At 39.8% G+C, this 27,570-nt stretch overlaps 1 protein-coding gene across 4 annotated transcripts in view; it reads left to right on the plus strand.

Moving 5' to 3' along the window:
* Positions 1-27,570, plus strand: part of TJP2 (tight junction protein 2) — an 85,252-nt gene that overhangs the window by 38,767 nt on the left and 18,915 nt on the right. For all 4 annotated transcript variants that reach the window (XM_071802080.1, XM_065860645.2, XM_065860644.2 and 1 more), the window contains 3 exons: positions 22,150-22,203; positions 25,001-25,125; positions 27,014-27,116. In XM_071802080.1, coding sequence (XP_071658181.1) covers positions 22,150-22,203; positions 25,001-25,125; positions 27,014-27,116 — 282 coding nt within the window. The remainder of the gene's footprint in view (positions 1-22,149; positions 22,204-25,000; positions 25,126-27,013; positions 27,117-27,570) is intronic.

Consider the following 27,570-nt stretch of genomic DNA (forward strand, 5'->3'; position numbering starts at 1 on the left):
CGGGTGGCCGCTGCGGCCACGTCTTCGAGCCAGGCCGGGACCCCCGCCTGCTGGCGGAGAGGCCGCTGGTGTGAGGGGGGAGGTCGCGGTTGGTGCGGGGTTCGGGTTTGCTCGGTTCGGTCCCGCTGCCTCGGGCTGTCCGATGACACTGCTGGAGCCGGAGCGCGGTGGAAATCCCGTGCTTTTTCGGTGAAATCGGAGCGGGAAGCTCCAGGCTGGCAGGCAGGAGCGAAGGGGCGTTCAGCTCCCTTGTGCGTGTCGGTGCCTGGGCTTGCTGCTCTGTTTCTTACGTCTTGAACGCCAGAAGACGAGCCTTAATTTTATGTTTTAAATACTGGTTGCGCTTAGGATGCAGGTCAGTGTTTTAACCAAGAATATCCCTGTTTCCGTGGAGAAACAAACTCCCAAGTTCGAAAAATAAAATCCTCCCTCTCCCTGCCCCCTGCGTAGTTGTTGGTTTGGTTTTTAGAGACTCTTCAGTTTTTAATGAGATGTTTTCTTGCACCTGTTGTTGAACTGCAGTAATGCATGTAGCTACAAATACGTAGGAGTAGCAGGCAGTACCTGTCGGGACTGGAGAGGCAGGGCAGTGTAAGCTGAACTTATCTGTAGTCATCTCCCCTACCCCTGCTAAAATGTAGATAGAAGCCATAAGGATAAGTTATTTGTGCTTCATAGTTTTGTGGCTTGGAGATTAATTCCTACTCTATGTATCCTTTTTGTGTGTGGAGTCTTTTTGTGTTTGCCGATATTCCATACTGCACGTTACAGGTATTTATTGGCCATCAGTGAACTACTTGCGGATACTTTATGTGATTATCTCCATATTGTGTGGTTTGAGTTTTGTTTGTTGAGCGGGGGGAGCAGTTTGTTTTGTTGTTTTTTAATATAGAAGGTTGTGCAGTTGATCCAAGTTAACTCAGTCTCACTCCACCCTTCATGTTCTGTTGTCTTCATCATCTTCTCTACTTGTCTCTTTCATCTGTTCTGAATATATGGTGTAAACTCTTTGACACAGATCCCATTGTATTTGACACTTCTGTTGCTGGAATACCATCATTTGCTGATGGTTCTGGTGAGAGAACCATAAATACCTATGACAATGTGTTGGTGACTTGCCTTGATGAGGTTTAAATATGCTGATGTGAGATGGATGGAAAGCCTGACTCTGCATGTGTGAGCTGTAGTAGTTGTAGAGCTTTTATTTACAGATGCATATTTTAGATGTATACTTTACATGGCTATTGCTTGAACTTAAATGAAATTAGAGTGAGTATGGAATGGTTCCTGAAGCAAGAGACCTTGTAGTATATTTCAGCAAATGGTGTAGTGGTGGATTGTGCTGTCAGTCTCCTCCCATTTGTTTCAAATTTTTGGGCCTGCTTTTATCAATATTGGTAGAATCCTTGCCCTTTTGACATTAATGACGACACTTCTGTTGGCTTCGTTTGATCCAAGATTTTGCCCTTTTTTGTACTTCCCTATTTATACCACAAACTTTCTCTATTCTGTGGAGAAAATGCATGTTTAAAGAAAAAAAAATCCACAAAAGTAAGGGTTGACAGGTCTTTACTGAATGTATGAGGTCTTTGGGTATGCCTTTCATGTAAAGAAATAGAATTAAATGGTTTGAATACAGCTTCTTTTTATTTCACAGTTGTGAGTCTATGCAGTATGGGAATATGCTGTGTTGGCTATGAATTCAGTGGCAGCTTCTCTGTCAGCAGAAACAGAGTTTTGGCTGATCTTTTCTCCTGCCTATTGTTTGAGACTGAGAAAGCTCATGTTTCTTATGTGAACTGAACTTAAGGAGGGAGAAATTGTTGGTGTGGCTCCTGCAATGGTTATGTTCCATATATTACAGTTACTACAGTCCACAATTCTGTTTCTTTTATAAAGACAACAGTTTGTTCTTTATTTTGTAGAAAAAGACAGAAAAATAATCAGAGCTACTACAGCTATGGCTTCTAGTTTAATCTTTGTTTTCCTAATGAAACTATGTAAATAATGTAAAATTTATGGCTACAGTTTTGGTTTTAGGAATTCAATTTTTCACAGCTTGTGATTATTAGAAATATAACACAGATGAAGATTCAGCTGACATTGGAAACATTTTTTGCGTCCTTTGGGTGACAGAAAGTGATAAGTTGCATTATTTTCTTAGGAAGCTGTTATCATTCGTCGCTGCAGGGAATTTCTCTTCTGAGTGACCTGTATATAGGTTATGAGCAAAATATTATGGTGACATTCACGATTGTGTTAAAATTGCAAATAAACTTAAAATCACTTTGTATTTTAAATCTGTATTTGGAATGTATTTCTTATCATAAAAATTAAGAACTAGCCAATAATTTTTTTGTGATCCATGCTGATACGACAGACTGCAAATACCAGCCTTAAGGCAGAATTGTGTCCCTGAAAGCATCTCAGCTGGAATGTGCAGTGAAAACTAATACATACATGCAATTACTCAGGATGCTATGTGAGAATAAATCATCCAATTTACTAAGCAGCAGATGTCTTCATGAACCCTCTACACATCTCTGCCCAGTAACTTAAAAATCCAATAAAGAAGAAAATGGTCCTTCCAGGCCTACAGTGGCAACAGTTAAGTAAACATGCAGATGATTGTCAGCAGCTTTCCAGGTGTTTGTGCCTTGTATTGTGCCCTATTAAATAATCAGAGAGCAGTATCTTTTTACATATTCTGCTGCTGGAGTTTCTAGATCTGATTAATATTAGTGTGTGTTTCAAAACTAGATTTCAGATAAATAATTATTGTGAAAAAAAAGACAATGTCAAAAAAGAAAAAACTTCTTGGGTGTGATCTGACAACTTCCTTATACAGCTACAAGAACTGATACACCTATCAGCCTGTGATGAGAAAGCATTTTGGATGCTTACTCATTATGATTCTTAGTATGAGCTTTTCAGAGAGAATGCAGGATGTCCAGCTAGGCTGTCATTCCAGGCTCCACAAACAAAGCTGTGAGAGGCAAATTGTTGGCCACTGACTGAACAGAGCAGCATGCTGCCAGGGTCAGCGCTTGGCACTGACTGCTCTTCTTTCTGTGTTCCAGTACTGCAAAAATCTGGATAATGTGGGTTTCTTCTAGTGGCCAGGGCTGAGTATTCTTCTGTCTCGTGTTTCAGAGGCTTTTGAAGAATTGCAGAACAGGATGAAAAAGAGTTAACTTTTTGTTGCTACACTATTCGTGGAATAAAAATTACTTAGGTAAACTAGAAGTGGTCAGTGGTTTTGGTTATTCTGTTCAAAGTCAAGCTGATACCTCTTTAGAGCAATTGAAGTGACAGTAGCATAGCTGATTGGTGTGTATGCTCCTTAGGTCAGAACTTCTGTTTGTGTGTATAATTCTACTTGCATTGTTTTGTCTGTGGACTACATAATGCCTACATTTTGGCTGTATTTTTTAATCTTCCAACACCTGAAGTTTCTTGAAAGTCTTGCAGTTTAGCATGAAAGTAGGGTTGTCGTTCCTGAGCCAGTACTTGGGCAGGAACTCCTTTTCAGTTGCTGACAGAGTTGTCAAATATTATATGTGTTTTATCTCGGTAGGATGTGTTACAGTAGATGAGGCCGCAAAAGCACTGGGATCAGACTTCTGAACACATAGTGTTGATTGCAGATGGATGCCTTTTGGCATTTCCAATAGCTGCTATGCAATCGATTCCCCTTTGGCAGTTATGCTTCCCTAGCTGTTTGTGCACAGTGCCAGTTGCACTTAAAAGGTTTAAGGGTGGGTTAAGATGGGCAAAGAAGGTGGAGAAATCTTCAGTCATGTGTCTCAGACACCTTTGCTGAACTACTGGTAAAATGTGAAAAGCCTGTACTGTTGGTACATCAGTCTTTGCTGTCCCATTGGTGCATGTGAAATACTTATAATCTAATCTGACATATCGGGATGCTTTGAGTATGTTTTGTCATTTTCTGTGAGGCTTTTTGTTTGACAGAATATTATAATGCCACTTTAATTCTAACATTGCCATGGTGTTAAATTATAGAATTCCATTCATTAAATTTTATCTATTAACTTCTCTGTATGTTGTAATAATTTGACTGAATTTTCTGTTCTTTTCCAAGCTTTCTTTACCAGCTTTCCTAATGTCTTCTGCAGCAGTAAGGATGGACTAAAACTCTTGGATCATAATGATTTGAAATGGGATTACGTTTTTCTTACTTTTGTGAAGTCCGTTTGTCTACAGGCACATACATAACTTCTTTTGGATGGGAAAAAAGCAGAGTACTTCATCATGGTTTGCTTCTGTTTTGTGTGTCAGAAGGTCTTTGAAGTGTATAAAGCTCTTTTATGTGGTTCAAACCACAAGAAGAAAACTTTCTGTTCTGAATCTCGGTTGAGAGTGAATTTTCAGTGGCTACCAAAGTGAGCTGTGCTCTGGGTGGTAACTTAATGGAAGCATTTCTAAACCTTAATGATTCTGAGATGTTTAATTTCCTTCTAGCCGCATATGCAAAAGCATCCTCTTGTTTTTCTCTCTCAATCCTTTACAAGGCCTCGTGATTTATGGAAGTGGCTAATGGTCGCAGAAGGAGGAATAAAATTTCTTCTGTCACTCTCTGATCTTGTTCTGGTCAGCTCATCCTTTGAGTAACTTCAGTTTGCAGTTCAGTGGAAATGGCACTGTTTCACAGGGAAGTGTCAGTTTGGTTTCATTTAATGGTTGGAGCAAAACCTGAAGTTACTTACATTGATGTTACATGCATGTGAACTGTTGGCTTGGTAGGAAGGGTTCTAGTTTCAAATGGTTCTGCTGGCATCCTTCCTAGAGGAGCAAGACCAGCTGCAGGTGAACTCAGGTTGACGCTTAGGGAATGAATAAGACAAGTGAAAGTTACTGTCTTGATACTAAAGAAAATGGGTAGTTTTGAAATAAGTTGAGAGGTGTTTGAAGTGTTCCTTATAACAAGATGTTTGGATGTTAGCAAAGTCATGCACTAGTACATAACTGCATGATATACTTCAGCCTCATGACAAACCTTGCAAAAGAACTGAGGAGAAGGAATGGAAAAAACTTGGATTTTGCCACTCTCATCTGCCCTTCTGTTTTCTTACCTCAAATTGTTTTTCTCAGTGTCACCAGGTATGTGGTAAGTTTCAGTGTAACACAACTTTATATTGGATTATAGGGAGTTTTTCTTTGTTTGTTTCCTCTTCTTCCAGATATACTGGGAAGAGTATCAGTATAAGACTTATGGACCCAATCCCTTCAAACACAATCCCCAGATTTGCATTTGCATACGTACTTCCTGCTGCATGGATGACAGAAGTATTACTGAACTCCCTTTTGCAACAGATTTTGCTCTCATTTTAAGCATGTGTGAGATATGTTAAAATTTAGAGGTGAACTTTGGCAATGCGTTCTGGCATGATGGAGTAGGCTGTTGAGGCCTCTTGAGGGGCAGATGAGTTGCCTGAGGCTTAGAAGGCAGGAGGATGGTGGCAGAAGGAACAGAAGGCAGAGAGTTATGCCTACTGTGACTAGAAAAAAGGGGGAATCTCCTTTAAAACAAGGACAACAGAGCAGTCTGTAGTTTCAGTGTGCTGATTAGTGCAATTAGTATCTCTGTAAGAGTTGGCAGATGAATCAAGCTGTTGTGGTGCATATCTGAATGATGCTGAACATACGACTTCAAAACGGCTTGATTTTATAGAGATTGATATCTTTTGAATTGTCAATTTAAAATTCTTTGACAGAAATTTGAATTATGTTTTTACTGTTATAGACATTTAAATGTGTTTGAAAATTTTCTGTATCTACCTTGTGCGTCAGTGACTTCCTTGACGTTTGTTTTGTGAGGCTTGTGATATGGCATTGATAATTGTATTAAATACATTGTATAGTGTGAATTTAATGGGTTCTAGTCTTAGGTGGGGTCAAATATACCATTAGACTTTAAGCATTATACAGAACCATATTGAGATTCATTTCCATCAGCCAAAAAAAGAAAGCTAATGTGACAATGTGGAATCTTACTGCCACAGGAATGCTGAAACAAAAGCAAAATGTTTCCAAGAATACAGCATATCATTCTTCTATTAATAGAATTAGAACAAAGGACACTAGAATCCTTAACAAGGAAAAAATATCTAGTTTGGTTTGGGACTAAGCTCAGAAACTAACGATTGTACCCAGTTTTGCATTGTCTTGCGTTGTAACTAGATGATTAAATATAAATGCTGACTTTATTGGATTGTATCCCAGCAATGAAATGGCTTTTTAAAAAACAGTTACATGAAGTAGTAGGCAGGTACCAAGCTTGTTTTCCTCAGTTTTGGGATCTGTAGTTGATGCATAACAAAGTTTATGCAATCCCAGAGTCTGCAAGGGCCGTGGAATGGCAGAAATGTGATTTCCCACCAGTAGTTGCTTGATGGTAGAATGAGTCACTTCTGCTTGGTTTGCTCTTTGAATGTGGGTGCAGGAAGCAGAAGCATTTAAAAACAGTAGCAGTAGAAGATGTATCACTGAAGTTGAACAAAATTGTAATGAGTGCCTTGGACCATGTAATGCGTATGGTGCCTTTTTTTTTTTTTCTTTCAAATTTTTATTTTAAGACGCTACAAGAGTAAAAGCTATGCTTTGGCTGCAGGGAATAATTGAAATAAAACACTGATTACATGGTGGCTCCATTTTTATTTTTCACAGTTGACTTGATTTTTTTAAGTTCGTTTATCTAGCATAATGAAATTGATTATGCTAGTGAATTTACCTCTCTGTCAAATCCTGATACTGTAAATACATCGGAACAAACACTTTTTTTTATAATGCCGAGCAAAAAGTGGTCCTCTTGAACTTAGCTTATGCATGAACTGCTTGAGCACTTCTATTCTCAGGCCTCACTTGCATGGGTGTCTTTAGGAGCAGAAGGTACCAAAACAGTGTGCCTGGAAAGAAATGCATTAGGTTTTACAATTAAAGTAGATGGGGGTAGTTAAGTCAGAGACAGTCTTTAAAGCAGTTATTGATAAGGTGAACTGAAAGTTCAGTGTCCTTTCAGTAGTAGTGTTACCTTCTCTTAGTGTATACAAAGAGACAAAGACACCTTAGTCTGTCTGACAAAGTGAAAGTCTACGAAAACCATTCAGAAAAAACAGTAAATAAACTCATCTCACTTTCCACTGTGTAAATACATATGCCACATAAACAAATATAATTGATATGTTAGCCTTTTGCCTAGATTAATTTTGATCTTCAACTGAAACGACATGGCTTCCAGGTTTTTGTCTCCTGAAGCCTTGCTATGTCTTTTTTTTTTAAAAGGGATGGAGGGGAAATCTACTTTATTGCAAGACTGGGCACATGCCATCTGCCCAAGAGGTGAGGTTTGTTCTTTTCTGTAGAACCCCTTCAGCACCTGTGGGAAACTAACTTAGTGTTGCCAAGGCTAGTGCTGCATGTCTCAGAACACTTGGGAAGAACAGTTTCTGGCTTTCCTCTGTGAAGCAACATGTAAAAAGGAAGAAAACTCTGATGAAAAAATGTTAGTTGCCACGGTATTTTTTCTGAAGAGGCAGAAATTAAATTCTAAAAGACAAAACCCAAAATAATTTAAAACATTTTTGCTGCCTCCCCTCACCCTGTTTGTTGTTGTTTGTTTGGGTTTTTTTTGACATGGGATCTGTTTTCTTTCCAAAATGGCAATTTTGTATTTCAATTGAAGCTGTTCCCTCAGAAATTTTGAACAATTGGTTGCTTCCTGTGGGGGGAAGCACTGGAACAATTGCAGCATAATTTCACCAGGTTAATGACAGAACTGTTGTTGAGCAAAAGATAGTGGAGGGAACTTGCTCCTGAAAGAGATCCAAGCTATATTTTTATGAGTTCTAGGTTTTCAGTAGGTAAGACCTGTGTATCTTGCAGCTGTGTTTTGGACACAATAATCAGTTTTGTGGGTTTTTTTTTTTTTTTTTTTTTTTTTTTTGTCCCCTCCCTGTCTTGAATAGGCTTTTGTTCAGTTTGTAATGGGATATTGTACTGGGTTTTGATGATGCATATGTATGCATCTACGCTCAGTAGAATTCAGCTGTAACAAGTGTAAACTCTGTGCTTGTGTCTTCCACCCCAACCCAGAAATGTTTAGAAGTTTTGCCTGTATGTTTTAAATTTGTATGCCATGCAAAGGTTCTGAACTGAATTGGTTATACTCTGGTGGGTAAATACTGCTTTTACCCCTTCTCACCCCCACCCACAACGGTAAATGAGAACCTGCTCCTGGTAGCATGCCATCAAAGCAGTTCACATGGCTGCTTTAGCATTTACCCCCTTCCAATAGTAAAAGAGGGAACAGGCAGTTGTTAGACATATAGTTGCTCAAGAAGCATCATAGTTTTTAAAAGGCACCACACCATCCTGGAGTAATTCATGGGTATTGAATTGGAATGATTAAACGTTGTTCTTATTGTCAGAGATCACAAGTACTGTGAAATACAACTGAATGAATTTGAGGAAATTCCAGTGTGTGTTGCTTGATTTTTCTGGTGCAATGAGAAATTATGCCATGACGTCAGCAGAATCAGGACCTTAAAGGACCTCATGGTACTTCTTGCATGTATAAACGTCTTAAGTTCAGGTTAAAAGTAGCTTGGAAGAAAAAGCTTCACTCCAAAAATGTAACTATAATTCTAATTTTTATTGCTAGTGCTAAAATGTGATATTTTTGACTGTAGGTGCAACTGTCATGTAGTATTAGTTCAAAATATAGTTCAGAATTTTTCAGCTACCAATTTCCATGCTGTCTTGGTGTGACTGATGAGTAATATGCATGGTTTATCTTTGGAGTACCAGATGTTTCTCTCTTTTCAGAACATGCAACTGCTTGGGGAATATGTTTATTTCCTTTGTATAAACAGTGCAATTAATTCTTGAAATAATTGTGGTGGAAAGGCACTTAAACTTAATAAAGCTGGAATTAAAAAAAAATCATCCGTTTGACTGATGATAGGATCTGTGCTTAAGATCAAAGAAACAAAGCAAAGAATACCAAACACTTTCTTTTAACATCATATTTCCCATCATTTTCTGTCTGAAAGGGAAACTGTGAAACAGGATTTGGCCTAACAAGATGTTAGGCCTTTCTCAGAAGTTTTTAACTGCTGCAACTTATATTTAGGAAAATCACTCAAATGCCAACGTGTTTGGGAAGTAAGTGAAGATATTGTGCTATATTGAACCAGTTCTTCAGAGAAGTAAGAATATGCAGTGTGCCAAAGCAATAGCATGAAGTTGTGATTCTAAATTCTCAAACTCTAAAGAAATTCTGTATTTAACGTCTTGTTTTATCTATCAGGGGAAGTGCGTGAGTTGCAGAATCACTGCACCACCTAGTGTCTCTCTGTGTTAGTTGCGAGTTCTCAGCTCTCAAGTTTTGCTGGCTTCCGTAGATTGTCTGCAGTGTGCAAAAAATCATTTGTCAAAAACTCGGTGGGTTTCTTCTGGAATATGAGATTTCCTACCTTATTTTGCTGATCTGCTCTAGACTTCTAAGTGCCCTGCAAGTTCAGTGGGAGATGGAAATGCAGCTGCTGGTACTTGTATGGCTTTTCAATATGCAGTGAGAGAGGGAAAACAAAGCAGGCTTGCTTTCTGTTCATCTGTACTACAAGGGCAGATGTATTTAGTGTGTGTATATATATACGTATATAAAAATACATTTTTATTAATATATCTTAAAATATATATGAGATTATATCATAGTTACATTATTATTTGCAAAGCTTCCATAAATGCTTTTTCTAGAATATGGGCAAACAGACAAGATACATGACCTGTTAATATCTATCACGATATGCTAGGATAAAGTGTATGCATGACGGTAGTAATCTCTTGTTTTAGCAAAGATGGATTAACAAGCAGGAGAGAATATATTTTCTCATACTCTTAGGTACCCTTAAAGCCACTCAGGAACTTTAATTTTCCTGTATTTTCCATTAAAAGTTTTTTCTGTGTTGCTTGTATTTCCCTGCTCCTGGCTGAATGGCTGGACTCAGAGTTGTGGTCAATGGAGTCAGATCCCGTTTGAGGCTGTTCACAAGTGCTGTTCCCCAGGGCTCAGAATTTGGGCCAGTTCTGTTTAATCTCTTTATCAGTGATCTGGATGAAGGGATTGAGTGCACCCTCAGTAAGTTTGCAGATGACACCAAGTTGGGTGGGAATGTTGCTTTGCTGGAAGATAGGAAGGCCATACAGAGGGATCTGGACTGGCTGGGTCATTGGGCTGAGGCCAACTGTATGAGGTTGAACAAGGCCAAGTGCTAGGTCCTGCACCTGAGTCACAGCAACCCCAGGCAGCGCTACAGGCTCAGGCAAGAGTGGCTGGAAAGCTGCCTGGAGGAAAAGGATCTGGGGGTGTTGATTGAACATGAGCCAGCAGTGTGCCCAGGTGGCCAAGAAGGCCAACAATATCCTGGCTTGTATCAGGAATAGTGTGGCCAACAGGACTAGAGAAGTGACTTGGTGCTAGTGAGGCCGCATCTTGAATCCTGTGTTCAGTTTTGGGCCCCTCACTACAAGAAAGACATTGAGGTGCTGGAGAGAGTTCAGAGAAAGGCAGTGAGGCTGGTGAGGGGTCTGGAGCACAAGTCTGATGAGGAGCGGCTGAGGGAACTGGGGCTGTTTAGCCTGGAGAAAAGGAGGCTGATGGGAGACATTATCACTGTCTGCAACTACCTGAAAGGAGGTTGTAGCATGGAGGGTGTTGGTCTCTTCTCCCAAGTAACAAGTGATAGGACGCGAGGAAATGGCCTCAGGTTGTGCCAGGGAAGGTTCATATTGCATATTAGGATAAAATTCTTCACGGAAGGGGTTATCAAGCATTTGAAGAAGTGGTCCAGGGAAGTGGTTAAATGACTGTCCCTGGAGGTATTTAAAAGATGTGTAAATGTGGCACTTAAGGACATGGTTTAGTGGTGGATGAAGGAAATAGAGTAATCCACTAAGAAATAGTAAGCAGTTTTTTTATGCTGTAGGAGCTGTTTGGGCCTACTTTGAAGAACCAAACCTGGAGTGAGTCAGGGGGCTGCATGTAAATGAGCAGGAGCGGGGTAGAAATTGTTATGGTCAAAAGGAAGTTTTTTAGTTAATATCTTATAAAACCATGCCAAGCCTATGAGGTAGATGCGTGTTTGGGAAGAGAAACCTGAATTGCCAAAAATGGGAATGATGTTGGTCTTCTGTCAGCCTTCAAAAGGTTCTTGTTTCTAGATGTAAGGTAGTCTTAATGAACCTGAGAAGAATAATAGAATAGAATCATAGAATAGAATACCTGGTTGGAAGGGACCAGAAGGATCATCTGGCACAAGTCCAGTCCAGACAAGATGGCCCAGCACCCCATCCAAGTGAATCTTACAAGTGTCCGATGTTGAGGAGTCCACAGCTTCCCTTAGGAGATTATTCCAATGGCTAATTGTTCTCATCGTGAAAAATTTCCATCTTGTGTCCAATTGGAATCTACGCAGGAGTAACTTCTACCCATTACCCCTTGTCTTTTCCATGTGACTCCTACTGAAAAGGGAGTCGCCCTCTTCTTTCTAGCTATCCTTTACATCCTGGAACATGGTGATAAGGTCTCCTCTAAGCTTTCCTTTCTCAAGGCTAAACAAGCCCCATTCTCTCAGCCTTCCATCCTATGGCAGGCTTCCCAGACCTTTGATCATCATTGTGTCCCTTCTCTGGACTCTCTTCAGTGTGTCCACATCTTTTTTTGTGTATTGGACGAGAACTGAACACAATATTCCAGGTATGGCCTGACATGTGCTGAGTAGAGTGAAATAATTCTTTGTCTCTGCTGGTGATGCCCTTGCTAATACAGCCCAACATCCTGTTGGCCTTATTTGTCATAGCAGCACACTGTTCACTTACATTGGGCTTGTTGTCCATCAGGTTCCTTTCTACAGAGATCCCAGCATGTGATGCACTCCTGAATTATGTTTTCCCACGTGCAAGACAACTTGTCTTTGTTGAACTTTATAAGGTTCTTGTTAGCCCACTCTTCCAGCCTATCCAGGTCATCCTGCAGAGTGGCTCTCCCTTCTGAAGTGTCTGCTTGCCCACTCAGTTTGGTGTCATCAACAAGCTTCATCAGGGTACACTTGATACCATCATCCAGATCACTTATGAAGATATTACACAGCATTGGGCCCAATATTGGTCCCTAGGAGACCCCACTCGTGACAGGTTGCCAGTTTGAAAAGGAGCCATTTACCACCGCCCTCTGTCAACCCACCCACTGCAGAGACCACTTGTCTATAGGGTAACATGTCAGTGTCCCTAGGAAGAGTCAGTAGAAACTATATAGAAAGCCTTAGATAAATCCCAGTAAACAACATCCACTGATCACTGCACATCAACCAAGGACGTTGCTTTGTCATAGAAGGTGTCAAAAATGATTCGCCATCTATTTGGTCATTTTTGTGGTCCTCTCCTAGGCCCTCTCCAACAGGTCCATGTCTTTCCTCTACTGAGAGCTCCAGAGCTGGACACAGGGCTCTAGGTGGGATCTCACCAGAGCAGAGCAGAGGGGCAGAATCACGTCCTTTGACCTGCTGGCCATGCTGCTTTTGATGCAGCCCAAGATACAACTGACCTTCTGGGCTGCAAGTGCACATTGCTGGCTCATGTCCAATCTTTCATCTACCAGTACCCTCGAGTCCCTCTTTGCAGATCTGCTCTCAATCCCTTCATCCCTCAGCCTATATTGGTACTGGCTGTTGCCCCGACCCCGACCTTGCACTTGGCCGTGTTGAGCCTCATGAGGTTCACCTGGGCCCACTTCTCGAGCTTGTCCAGGTCCCTCTGGATGGCATCTCGTCCATCAGGCATGTGAACTGCACCACTCTTCTTGGTGTCATCCACAAACTTGCTGAGGGTGCACTCGATCCCACCATTTGTGTAATTGATGAAGATATTAAATAGATATAGTCCCAGTATGGACCCCTGAGGGACACCAGTTGTGTTGGTGTCCATCCAGACATTGCACCATTGACCACTACCCTATCCAGCCAATTCCTTATCCACTAAACTGTCCACCCATCAAATCCTTAGCTCTAATTTAGAGAGAAAGATATTGTGGGGGAGTGCATCAAAGGCTTTACAGAATTCCAGGCAGATGACATCTATAGCTCTTCCTTTGTGCACTGATGCAGTTTTTGCTCCATTACAGAAGGCCAGGACTTGCCCTGGCTGTCTGGAATCACCTCCCTGTTCTCCGTGTGCCTTAGCATAGCTTCTAGGAGGATCCGTTCCATGACTTTCTGAGGCACAGAGGCGAGGTCGACAGGTCGGTAGTTCCCAGGATCTTCCTTTCTACCCTTTTTTAAATGGGCATGTTATTCCTTTTTTTTTCCAGTCACCAGGGACTCCACATGATTGCCATGACCTCTCATGTCTTGGAGAGTGGCTTGACAACTGCATCAGCCAATTCCCTCAGGACTCTGGGAGGCATCTTGTCAAGTCCCATAGGTTCCTCAAGTGATCATGAACCTGATCTTCATTTACAGTAGGAGGGATTTTGCTCCCTCAGTTGCCATCTTGAAGTTCATCCACTCCAGAGGTGTGGGAAGACTGAGGCAAAGAAATTTCTGAGTACTTCAACCTTCTCCTCATCCATTGTTACCAGTTTGTCAGTCTTGTTCACTAGGGTGGATATGCTTTCTTTGACCTTCCTAGTCAAGAACTTTTTGGCTTCCCATGCTCTGCCAGGTGCTCAAGAGGCTGGGAGGGAGCAAAGCCAGGACAGCTGACCCAAGCTGGCCAAAGGAGTATTCCTTACCATATGACATAATGCACAATATGTACACTGGGGTTGGCTGGGAGGCAAATAGCCACTAATCGGGAACCGAAAGGCTGTCAGTGTTCAGGGTGGCGAGCAATTGTGTTGTGCATCACTTGTTTTGTATTATTGTTATTTTTGTTATTATTACTCTCTTCTTCTGCTGTCCTTGTCTTAACCCAGGAGCTGTGTTGTTTTTTGTGTTTTTTTTATTTTCCAGTTCTCTCCCACATCCCAGTTGAGGTGGGGGAAGAGGGAGAGTGGGTGATTAGAGAGTGGCTGTGTGGTCCTAGTTGCTGGCTGGGGTTAAACCACAGCACTTCTGTTTGTCAGAATTGGAGGAAATCTGTGTGTTTACTTTCCTGCACAACACATTTCAGTGGATAGGCTACTTGACTTGAAGTCAAGAAGCCTGACTTATGCTCCTGGCTCTTCAGCTTACAACCTTGGCACTGGGTAATTTTTAAGAAGGAGTAGTTTTGCTAACTGGAAGCAAAATTCATAGTGAAATACTGTTGAGCACAGTGTCAAGTAATCACTGTGGGTGTTGTCTTGCTGGATTCAAACTGTTGCTTAGAAGAAGTAAAACAAACAAAAAAACCACCCTTCATTATTTTCTAGTAAACAGTTCTCATTTGATGGTTTAAAAGTTTTCGTGCTCCTTAAGTAAACATTGGTCTTTGAATGCCTGGAATACATGTTGTAGCATTTGCCAGTGCTGCTGTAGGTAGAATTTACAGATTATAGGAAGTGAATAGTGTACTTTCTAAGTGAAACATGATTGAGAAATGTCTTTGACATCATTACTTTTTTGCATTAGAAAGTTATGTTTGTGTTTCTGTATAATGACATTCAACTTACAAATAAAGGAGTTTCTGCTTTGTTGAAGAGTAATTGCACGTTACTTCTAGTGGATATCTTTTGCAAACCATGTTTTATCACTTCTCTTCCTTTGAGCTGAGACATTTATCATTCTGGGAACCTGTTTCTTCAGGATGATCTGTTGCTCTTCTGGGGGTTGCTGTATTGGTGCAGGAACCTACACAGAAAGTAGGAATTGCTTCTTTGTATTAGAGCATTTATTGGTAGAAAATGAGGTACCTCCTTTTTTTGTGAAGGTTGGCTGTGTTGTAAAACATCCATGGGCAAAGAGTTTTTCTCATCCTTTTAGGTCTTAATCAAAGGTCCACCATACCATATGCAAATACTTCATGAAAACACTTCATTCAGAACCTTCTTACTCCAAAGTGGCTTGAGCATCCTTCCTTACTGCATGGGAAAGGCCTGGTAAAGGTCGTGTTCCTCTTCAGTTGTTTTTCATTATTCTAATTAATAATACTTGACAGGCTCTGGATATGCAGCTTGTGTTATGTATGGGATTCTCTTTTCATAGTCAGTTTTAATAGCCTAGGTAGTCTATGACCTACAGCTGAAAAAGAGGTAGTGTGGACCTTCACACCACACAGTGATGCACATACAGATCGTTTTTTATTTCACTCAGCCTCCAGTGTCTATTGACTGGGATCCCCCAGAAAGTGAAGTGGATCAACATCTTTGAATGTCAATAAATCTAGGGCCATCCAGTTTTGTCTGTCGTAATTGCCTTTATGTAGGCAGGTGACATGTGAAGGCAGTTTCTGAATCCCCTGGTAATGTATCTGGTCTTTGAGACCCGGTGTGCTGCCAAAATCTTGGTGCAGCTCTGGAGTCCTGCCACTTGGCTACTGCTGTCAGTGGCTAGAACGGCCTCTGTCCCCATCCTGTACAGATGGATGACTTTCAGTTAGACTTGAAAGTTCTTGATTATCTTCAGCATGGGATCTGTCTTTAGGGAAGACCTGGACTCAGATTTCAAGGTTTTTATGCTTAAATCCATGGTAGCAAATGAAGGCGATGGAGTGAAGAAGGGCCTCTTTTTTGGCTCACTTCCGTAATGGAGCCAACAAGACTATTTCATTACAAGACTATTTACTTACATAGCCTTGCCTAGTTTATGTATAAGGAAACACGCTTTTTCTTTGCTGGCTAGACAGGAAGAGACTAAAACAGACAGTGGTCAGTGTAAGACTTGCAGTTAGCTTTTCTGCTGGGGAGATCATGCCAAGGTAAGAAAGCTTTCTTCACCTGGGTATGTGGAGAGATGGTGCCTCCTGCTGTAAGGCTTTCTTGTGACATTCTGAGGTTGCTCTGTTGAGTTTTCTGGGTTTTCTGCTTTTCTTTTTTGCAATCCCAGTTTATAGAACACATCATTGTGCTTAGTTTTCTATTTATGTTTCCTCACATGATTCATAAACATCTTGTTGTATGGATAGATTCCCACGAAGAACTAAGATGTGTGTTTCATTGGAGCTGAGCTTGCTTTCAAGAAGTTTGAGTTTGAAATGTCTGTGGATAATAGGTGTCAATAGGTGGAATGTGAGAGGTTTGTAATTGTGTCTGTCGTCTTATGCCGGGGGGGTGAAGCTAGGCTTTAGTTTACTCTTTGTAAAGAGACAAGCAGGTAAGGTCAAAAGTCAGCATCTGGAATGGTGTTTGTTTGTAGTTCAAAAAACTTTTATTTCCATGTCACTAAAAAAAAAAAAATTAAAAGAGGAATTCCTGTCATGGAAAAATTGTTTTCCTCCAAAATGAAATATCTAAATGCCAAAGCCTTCATCTTCCTGTGTAACTCATCAGTCTGTTCACAGCTCCTCTTCTGACTATGCAAGAAAACTTGTAGTAACATTCCTAGACTTCCTGATTTTTTTTTTAGGTTTTTTAAAAAATGTCTCTTCAGGTTCCTTTTAAATTTTAGCATAGTCAATAGATCAGTCTTTCTCATTTTCCTTTAGGGAAAAGGCAATCCAAAATGAAGGAAGAAGAGTCCTTGCTCTTATAACTACTACAGCTTAAGGACAATGTTTTGCCATTTTTGTTCTCTATGTTATAACAGTAATTTTTTTAATTTTTGATGAGATGTCTCTGTCTGGAGTGTTGTTGAAGCTTTATCAGGGCAAGGAGGAGGAGAGCTGAGACAGGGCTAGAGAGGTCTCGGATCTATCCTTACATTTGTTTCTGTTTTCTACTGTTTTTGTTAAAATAAATACATTTAAAATACAATCTCAGAAGCTGTGAATGTGGGTCTGTCTGTTCAGAGGAATGAGTTTATTCTTTAGAAGTGTTGATGGAAATTCTGAACTATTTTAACCAACTTCTAATGACACTCTTAAACTACTTCTGTCCACATGTGTGCTCTGGGAATGGCTTCTCCCAGACCCCGTGGGTACGGGATAAAGGGTGTTGGCCTTCGGGAGCCCAGCGCTGGAGGTGCAAGCCTGTGTTCATCTGAGTTCTGCCTGGTGCAGAGATGGGGGTTGCAGTCAAACTGCAGGATGTTGAATTTAGTCTTGATTTTAAATGGAAAAAAAAATCCCAACCACAATCACACACAAAAAGACCAACAAACAAACAAACAAAAAACAAAACAAGCCCCCATCCAAAGATGCACAAAAAACTCCGTATTTTCCACTGCTGTCGGATTTCTTAAGGAGATACCTTGTTCCACTAATGAAAAATGCAAGCCCGTGTTCCTATCTGTCACTGCCTGTGAAACTTACTTACATAAAGTCTAGGTGAAAAGTTCGCTTAAGGCTTAAATTTCACAGCCTTTTTTCAGCATAGATGGAACTGATAGCTTGACCTGTTTCCCACTGAATTCATCTGTTTGGCTGTATGATTAGCTTATCATTCTTACAAATATTATACTGAATGTTTGAGAGCAGAGGAAGGGTCTTGTTATTTGCAGCTTTTATAATTTTGTTTCTCTTTCCATTTTTGTTTGCTGGAGCAAAATCCACAGTTCTGCATGTGTTAATATGTAATTTTGCACATGCAGTTGACAGGATTACTGGCATGTATACCGTTATTTCTGCATAAGGATTCAGCAGTTTAATTGGTAAAACTTGATAGCGGCTGCTAAACTGCAGTGTTACTCAAGACAAGTGGTAATTTTTACTACAAAATATTATAGTTGAAACATGAATTTTCAAATAATTTGCACTGTGCTTCTTAAACCTTTTTTCTTTTAAAGTTTCAAGTAGGTTCCTGGTAGAGTTAGCCCATAAGTGCTTGGAAGAAGAATAACTTCCTACATACCGATTTGTTCCTAGCACTTAATTGAAAAACCAACAAACAAAAATGTAATATATGGTACTGCTTCTTTCTGGGGTTTCTTAAAGTGAGAGTTCGTTAAACTAGTAGATTTCCCTACTGCGGTTTTGATGTGTTTCTGTGTGAAACTGAGGGCAGGATTTGTTCGGGTATGTAGGCCACTATTGTATTAGAATTACATAACCCTGTTGAGTGGTGGAAACAGATGAAAAGACGGGGATGTGCGGCATCCCCTCACAGATTATATCCTGCAACAATGAAGACAGCTCAAGCTCTGCAGAGAATGTGGTCACATGCAGTCAAAAAGTTGGGGATTTTGAAAGGGCACGTGAGTTGCTTTTTGTTGCATGTTGCTCCAAGTCTTTTCTTCCCCTCCTCCCCTTGTATATTCCTCCCCTCTCCAACTCAGTTTGATAGCCAGATAACTGCTGTGACGGGTCTTACGGTTTTGTTCTTTCAGCGCGAATGAAGCTGTATTCGGTGATCTCTCAGTAGCAAGTTATTGCATAAATCTCTGAAGGCTGTCAGTGAGAGCTGCAACAGCTGCCTGTTAGTAGCACACAGACAATTTTAGCACTTTGACTACTCTCCTGCCAAAGATTCTGTTAAGCAGTCTGGTTTGGGTATGTAGAAAGCACCTGTCATTTTGATATATGAGCATTAGGCAGATTTAAGCAAATCCTGACTACAGTGTTCTAATTAGAAATGGACTGACTTTAGTCACTTATGAATTTAGACTACCTAATTACAGTAATTTGCACTTACTGCAGGTAGCCTGCTATCATTGTGAAACCTGAGGAGGCTTGCAAACCAGTTACTATCAGTAACTGGAAGTGGTGTTTTTAACCATTTTGCCTGCCTTTCTCTCTCCAGTGTTTTGGTGTGCAGTCTTACAGTGAAATTGTGATCCTATAAGGGATGCACAGGCTGCTTAGTATCCCTTTGTGTTCCCTTACAGATGAAGTGTGAAGAAATTGGCAAGGTGATGGGAGGCTTTTTGTAACCCATCCCTTGGCATATTCAGAGGAGAGTCATATTATTAGATGTGGAATACAGGAATTTTGTGGTTGTGGTGGAGACTTCAATCTTAATTTTGATCAAGTTCTCAACTGATGATTTATAATATTTCTAGTCTCTCAGTCTTCTCCATTAATCTGTCAGTGTGGGTTAGCATCATGGGCAATGACAAGCAGCAGTACATTTCATAATGTTAAAGAGATTATTACTTAGAGATTTGAGGGAGTACAGATGTGTTTCATGCCTTATGGGCTTCCAAGGTGACCATTCAGTTCTCTGAACTGTGTTACAGAACTTGCATAGCTTTATCAGTATGGCAGAACTAGTTCTGTTGTCTTGGTGATTGTGTTGCACAAAATGAGCTTTGCAAGTACATTGTGTGCTTTCCTTCACTAACATAGCATACAGCAAATGGGAGAAAGTTTCACAAGGAGCAGTTTCTGAAAGTCTATTACTGTAACATATGCTGATGAATTTTAAAGTGAATTATTTAATTAGCTTTTGTTGAATGTTCAGTAACAGTTTTCAAACTAAAAGTAACCCCTCAAAATTTACAGAGAAGGTACCTGAGACAGTCACTGATAGTATGAGGAAATTTTTCTAGGCACAGATGAGATGACACTGTAGGCTCAACATCTTGTAAGACCTGAATTGTAGCATCTGTAGGCAGTAGTTTGTCTTCCATTCTTACTGCTTGTTTTTATGACCAGATACCGAGAGACTTTCTTGTCAGAGCAAAATAAACCTAACTTTGTTAGTTTACAGTGTTTTTATTTACTACACAGTGCATCTCTCCAGTTGTGCACAAGGTTTTACTTGTGCCACTGCTCATGGGAGGCCTAGTTTTCTGGAAAGGCATTCCTGTAAGTTTACCTGTTTCATACCCAGAAATCCACCCTCAGTAGCTTTACTGTGCTTTCCTTCGTCTTTTTTTCTGCAGTATTGTACTGAATAAGTAGTCATTTCTCAGGTCTTCCTTTAGCAGGTAGTGTATTGAAAGACCTGGTGGCAGAATTTCTGGAAGAGTAAGACAGCTGTGCTGCTCTTTGTCCCCACAGGTAGTAAGCTCTTGTAGATTTTGTCCTGCCTGCCTTACTATTTTGCCTGTGCAGAGCTGGGCTCAGTATTTTGGGCTAGGAGGTAGTCTTGGTAAGAATTGTATACAGTGCAGACTGAAATTAAGTGATGTTCTTGTTGCACATGTAAGTTGTTGAGGCTTTTATACAGTGAGAAGGATGGAAAAAGGTTATTCCATCTCCCCTGCCTCTAAAAACTTTGAACCCATCTGCTTGTCCTTCTGATTTTATACATCATTGATACTGACACTGTCTTTCAGTTCTAAACCTTTCTTCAGTTAACCAACTCAATGTGAATGACACTGAGGCCCTCCTTTACCACAGACGGGTTTTCTGCAGAGCTTAAAAATATAGAAAAGCAGGACAGTGATGATGTAGACAAGGATCAGTAGTAGGTAAACTGTTTACATGTCTTCATGTATGCCAGACAAGCAAGCCTAGTCACTTCTGTTTACCACAGCAACACAGGAAGAGTGCTTAGTTAAGGAGAAATTTTTTACTTATGGAGGGTTCAGTGTCAGCTAGTTGAAGGCTTAGGCATGTCAGCTGGTTAAATGCAAATATCAGAATTATTTCACCATGTGCTTCAGCAGAGTAATTAATTGACCCAAGACATATATGTTTAAATACTAACAGTTTAAATGCCGCTCATTCTTGTCTGATCTAGACAAGTAGAAATTTAGAAATACTTACTTGTATTTTTTTTAATATAAGCCATCCTCTCCATGTATTTTAAATGAATTTTTAATTAGACCCAAAAGGTTCTGGGAACTGGAGAGCAATATTCATTTTCTGAGAGAACACTGGAAATTTAACACTGTTCAGTGTTGTAAAATTCCTGATAAGGATGCTGAATGTTTTGTGTATTCCCTCAGGAACTCAGAGCATGACTTATGTTTTAAATTTGGTTTTCAATACATGAATGTGCAGTGGAAAATGCAAACTTAGTTCCTCTTTGGGGTGCTCAGAATCCACTGGAAGAATACATTGTGGGGTTCTTTGCATTCAAGAAACTGCATCGCTAGCTTGCTAAACAGTTTTGTGCTGCTAGAAGACTTCTACTCTGGAAATACAGGGCATGCTTTAAAGTATAGGCATACCCTTCTTGTGTCACTTCTCTCTGTTGTTTTGGAATTTAGTTGCCAGTAATCCCATAAATGCCTTTAAAAAGATGATTTAGTCAAAACTGAGCTTCTGTGTGAACATCAGTTTTCTGAGCCAGCTCTTAGCTTTCCAAGAAGGAAGATCACTTTTGGCATTAAGGACAAATAAACCTATGGCCTGAGTATGTGCATACACATACTCATGCAATGCCTGGATATTTCTTCTGCAGTGCGTAAAATATTGTGGCTCATTTTTCTCCTTGTTTTACAGGGCAGGCACTGAAGGGACTGGCTGTGTACTATATGATGCATCACAGCTGGGTGATTATTCTGTATTATATTTTTAAGCTGTGATGTTGGAAAGATTTCAGGTTATATCATGTAAGATAAACTGATGAGTTCAGAATCAGTTTTAACTGGAAATGTGGAAAAAAAAATCCATTTCTGAGAAGTGTCACAGAAATGGATATGCCAGTACTATATAGCGATACACGGTGTGTTCCTGTAAAATTTAATTTCATGAGAGGAAACTAAGTAAATACTCACTTATGTAATTCATAGTGAACAACACATTTTGTTAAATCCACGTGAACATGAAGCAAAAGATCTGAAGGCTAGTTTGGTTTGAAAACCTCAGTTTCAACTGCTAATCTTATTGCATACTGGAAAGGAGAGGTATTAAGTATTTTGTGTGGCTATATAATGCTAGTGTGATCTGAATTAAATAATTTTGCTGAATGAGACTTTCCCAGAAAATCAGAATGAGCTGTTAAAATGGTGAAATGTGAAGAGATTCTATCACCCTGGACCTATTAATATTCTTTGTCTTTTTAGAGAAAAATCATAATTAACTGAAATACATAACTTCATACCAAGTCTACCAAATTATTAGAATACATACGTTATTTTTTATACGTGTGTTTTAATGGGGTATTTCACCTCTTCATTTAGATAGTTGTATGCTTTATGTTCACTAATTGGTTTCTGTGTGCAACAGGCCCCAGGCATGGAAGAGCTGATATGGGAACAGTACACTGTGACCTTACAAAAGGTGAGTGAGTGCCTGTTATATTTTTAGTTTACGAATATTCAAGCATTAGTTTAGTCTAAGTATGTTTTACGATAGATGTTATTAGCATATCTGAGTCTAGATCAGGTTGGATTTGTTGTCCAAATCAGGTATGTTTTTCATGCTAACACTTAATTGCTAGTTACACAGTAGTATGACTCTTTCAGGTTGAGTAAAGTAAATTAACAACGTAAGTGCTGTACTTGCTCTTGTTTGGTCTTTGTGATTACAGTATAATATAGCACATGCTAGCCACATAGCTAAATTCATCATTGAATAAACTTACAACCAAAGCACATGGTTCTATCAAGTAGTTATGGTTTATGTGCAAACTTTATAAATAATCACCAAACATGATTACACTGTTTCCTTTTTTTAAGCTTTAATATCTACCAGTGTAGAATCTAAAGGAAAACTACTGTCATCAAAATTTCTAAAATACACTCATTATAGATCTCACTTTTAACAATTCTACCAAGAAAACAGGAAGTATCTCATTACTTAGAGTCCTGTTGAGTTAAAGAAAGTAGGCCTTCTGTTCTGAGTTCTCTAATGGCCAGGCTGCCACACCGTGGCACAGGATGTGTGCAGTGATGGTGGTGTTCCCAGCTGTTCTGATGATCTGGGTTCAGTTAGTAAACTGTACCATGCTGCTTATGTTTTTTCACATGTTCTGCAATGAACTCAAGTTGATGACCTAAGTTAAAATTGTGATCTTTCCTACACAGCCTATTTTATGTGCTGAATTTTTGAGAAAAGATTGTTTTTCCAGGTTACACAGGTAGACAGCAGAAAGACTGCAGATGCAGACCTTAGTTCCTGTAATTTCCAGCTTTTCAGATCCTGAATATCTCATAAATGAGCATTACTATTTTGCCTCTGAGACAGGCTTATGCTACTGAGGTGACAAAGGGCCGTTGGACTTGCTGCATCAGCCACTACCAATGAATTTTACCATTATTTTGAATTTCATACTCTTTTGGCTTGAAGCATCAGACTGTCTCCTGTAAAACTAAGTACAGCAAGTAAAGTGCTGTTTAAAAAAAAAAACAAACAAACAAAACAAAACAAAACAAAACAAACCTGCTTTCCTTCTCAAAGAAATAACCACCTAATATTAGCATTAGTGGAACACAAGCTGGCATATGATATGAGCTGAGGGAAAAGCACCACTTTAATTTGATGTATTACTTTGCCACTATCAGTATGTTAAAATATTTTGTTTAAATGTGGCTTAATTTGGATTTTATAGTGATAGGAGGACTACGTTAAATAGCTGATAAAATTAACCTGTGTGTTTAAAAAAATGTATGTTTTTCTGCACACCTTCTTGTCTGCAATGCAGGTCACTAACAGTACTCAGTTCTAGGGTTACAGACATGCTTCCTTTGCACACTTTTACTTCCCTGAGTTTGCGAATGCTATCTTAGGTCTTTTATGGATCTGATATTTCTACAATGACAAGTTCCACAGAAATTACATAAATAGTTGGTTGTGAGAGAAGGTGATCATAGAATCATAAAATCATTTCAGTTGGAAGAGACTCTCAGTATCATAGAGTCCAACCATAACCTAACCTAACTCTAGCACTAAACCATGTCCCTGAGAACCTCGTCTAAACGCGTTTTAAACACCTCCAGGGATGGTGACTCCACCACTTCCCTGAGCAGCCTGTTCCAATGCTTGATAATCCCTTTCATGAAGAAATTGTTCTTAATATTCAATCTGAACCTTCCCTGGTGCAACTTGAGACCATTTCCTCTTGTCCTATCAATGGCTACTTGGGAGAAGAGACCAAGACCCTCCATGCTACAGCCTCCTTTCAGGTAGTTGTAGACAGCAATAAGGTCTCCCCTCAGCCTCCTTTTCTCCCAGATGGACAGCCCCAGTTCCCTCATCCGCTCCTCATCAGACTTGTGCTCCAGACCCCTCACCAGCTTCATTGCCTTTCTCTGAACTCTCTCCAGCACCTCAATGTCTTTCTTGTAGTGAGGGGTCTAAAACTGAACACAGGATTCAAGGTGGGGCCTCACCAGAACCAAGTCACTTCTCTAGTCCTGCTGGCCACACTATTCCTGATACAAGCCAGGATGCTCTTGGCCTTCTTAGCCACCTGGGCACACTGCTGGCTCATGTTCAGCTGGCTGTCAATCACCACCCCCAGATGCTTTTCCTCCAGGCAACTTTCCAGCCACTCTTCCCTGAGCCTGTAGTGCTGCCTGGGGTTGTTGTGACCTAAGTGCAGGACCCAGCACTTGGCCTTGTTCAACCTCATCATAGTGAATTCACAAGTTCAGTGCTTGCTTATTGTTATCAACCATGTTCTTGTTGAGCTTGATCAAGTAGTAGTTGTTACAAACTAGACAGTAATTATGGTGAAAATAAGAGCCTGGAAAAGCTGGTCCACTTTCCCAGGCATCACTAGAAAAATAAATTTATCTAACAATAAATTTGTTATGAATAACCAGTAGAGCAAAATGCAGACTAAGTTACTGAGTCCTTTGCTTAATTACTCACCATCACAAGGCTGTAGACTGAGGTTTTAGAACGCAGGAACATGTCATCTTGTTACATGGATTTGTAAACTCATTTGTTATAAACCTACAGGTTCTGTGTATTTTTGCAGCTCTGCACACAACTGTCGTATTTGAAATAATACCTAGGTACAGTGTCATCACAGGAATACTAATGTTACTCTTCCTTCTCCCTATCAAAATTTCTATGAATGGAATTGATTTTTGTTGTAATTGTTTTTGTTGTATTTGTTTTTGTTGTGAAGGATTCGAAACGCGGATTTGGGATTGCAGTTTCTGGTGGCAGAGATAATCCTCATTTTGAAAATGGTGAAACATCAATAGTAATTTCCGATGTTCTCCTGGGTGGTCCAGCAGATGGATTACTTCAGTAAGCAATTTCTTATTTCTTTGTCTGGCTTGTTTTAAGGGTATGGGTGAAGAAAATAATACAGAAATGAAGTGTTTCTGTAGTACTTCTGGTAATATTGTCCTTGGTGAGGCAATGTCTACCGTGGACAAGTAGTTTTAAATCTGTAGGCTGAGAAAAACCATTTCTAGCCCACTGCTGATCAGTTTTTTATTCCTTTCACCTGGAATACCTGACGAGAACTAGACAATTTGGAAGAATGCCGAAGTTGTGCAGTAATAGTAATTCAAAAGGGTAGATTCTGGCCATTTTGCCACACATGAATTTTTGGTGAGCTAATGAAAAGGCTGACATGGGAGCAGTTGTTGAAGGACTGAATGAAAGGATTCTTTTGAAGCAGGTAACAAACCATTCTCAACATAAATCCACAAAACATTTGTTTTATATCAGTGATCCCTACACAACACCACTCTCATCCATCCTGTTCCATAATCGTCTGTGATTTGGGAATAAAATCACATTCACAAATTATGTAGGATCCTAAGTAAATTGATGATAAGGCAGTACCAAGCAATTTGAGCACATTGAGACAAAACACATTCTGAAGGAAACTGAATGCAAAGCCATTCCTCCAACAAACCAAGGAGTATAGTTCTAACCTTCAGCATGTGTGGGAATTACAACCCAGCAATGCGTTTTCTGGTAAAGTAGGCTCTTGATATAGTGTTACAACATTAAGTTTGATACCATCTTTGTATGTATAGACTGTGAAGAGAGCTATTTTAACTCTCCCATAAAACCTGGATGAAACTGATCCTGGAATATAGTGTGTTGTCCTGGGATATTCATTCAGTAAAAGGAGTTGGAAGGGTAAGGAAAGAGGCACAAGAATAATTCAGAAGGTAGAGAAAGTGCCTTACAAAGAGAGGCTTAAAGTATGTAATCCTCTTATTTAAAAAGAAGATTGTGATGTGACTTGATTACAGTGAAGAGAAAATAACGAGTACTAAAGATTTCTTCTATCTAGCAAAAAATGTCACAGTAGCCAGTAATTATTTGAACTAATGCTTCGCTGTAAAGCTAGTAACTGAGTAGTAAACAGAAGAATAGGAGGAGTGGTAATTTTGTGTTCGTTTTTGGGAGGTTTGTTGCTTTGTTTTAAATCTCCTGCACTGTTTGTGCTGAAATGCCTTTCTGGAAGATAAGGTTTTTGATTACTCATGTGTTATGGGGCTGTCTCCTGTGGGTGACTGAGTTCAGTCTTAATGGTTTATTTGACATGCAAGAGGTCTGAATAGACAAGTTAGTAATATTTTGACCTGTACTTCAAGGCAGGGGGGACTTTTTGTGTATTAGAGTTTGTTTGGTTTCCCTGCCCCCCTGCCAGCAGTCATCTTTCTTCAGAGTAGATGGGACCTGAATGCCAGTGTTTCAGAAAAGTGTACTGAAGTGGTACTTGTCAAGATTTGTCTGAACACTGCTATGGCTGCAGCAGTTTGAAGGTCTCTTGAAATTCTTACGTTGGTGTGAAAAAAATCTAGCACTAGGTATGAAAGGCTAGGAATTCTGAAAGAGCTTAAAAAAAAGTTTTAATGGTCATCACAAATATTCTTTAAAAAACGCAAAATCTTATGTGACGCTATTGCAAGGTACTTAAGTGGGACATAGTACATGTACAAAAATGCACACTGCTATCCAAAGTCTGATATTTAAACATACCGGAAGCTTCTTCTAGTGTTCGGGTATTGTAGGGTTTGTGTAACAAGCACAGTTTTTAAGCAAAACTCCTTGTTAAAATGGATGAAATCCATAGCCTTCCCTGAAAAGAAAAATAGATTTTGCTCTGGGGTTTTCATGGAGACTCATATTAAATCCCTTTTTTCTTCCTTTTTCCCTCCCCCACTTCCAGAGAAAATGACCGGGTGGTCATAGTTAATGGGACCCCAATGGAAAATGTTCCACATTCTTTTGCAGTCCAACAGCTTAGGAAGAGTGGAAAAGTGGCCACCATTGTAAGTAAATTACAAATGTATTCACTCTGCAGTGGTACGTACCTGTGTAACCAGCCAAGGTTTTGTTTTTCTTCTATCAAGTGTACTATAAATGCATAAAGCAAAGCAAGCCTTTGCCCAATAGAATGTACCAAGTAAATAAAACAAAGCAAAGACATAATTTCTACAAGTGAAACAAATGGAAGTTAAACAAGTGTCACAACATTATCCTGTTGAAAAACTGTGAATAAAATCTATGTCCTGAATCTTTAATTTTACTGAATTATGAGTAATAGTTGGAAAAAAATGAAAGTTACATGAGGCAAACGATGTCCTGTGTACACAGACCATCTGCAAGGATTTGCTGTCCAGATTGGCTTTCATTAGTTGAGGGAGGCATCTACTGCTCTCTCTTCTGGGCACTTGAAATGTTTTTTAGAAGTCACCTAGAAAAAGAATGTCAAGTACTCACACT

This window comes from Patagioenas fasciata, chromosome Z (genome assembly GCF_037038585.1).
Source record: "Patagioenas fasciata isolate bPatFas1 chromosome Z, bPatFas1.hap1, whole genome shotgun sequence".
NCBI lineage: Eukaryota > Metazoa > Chordata > Aves > Columbiformes > Columbidae > Patagioenas > Patagioenas fasciata.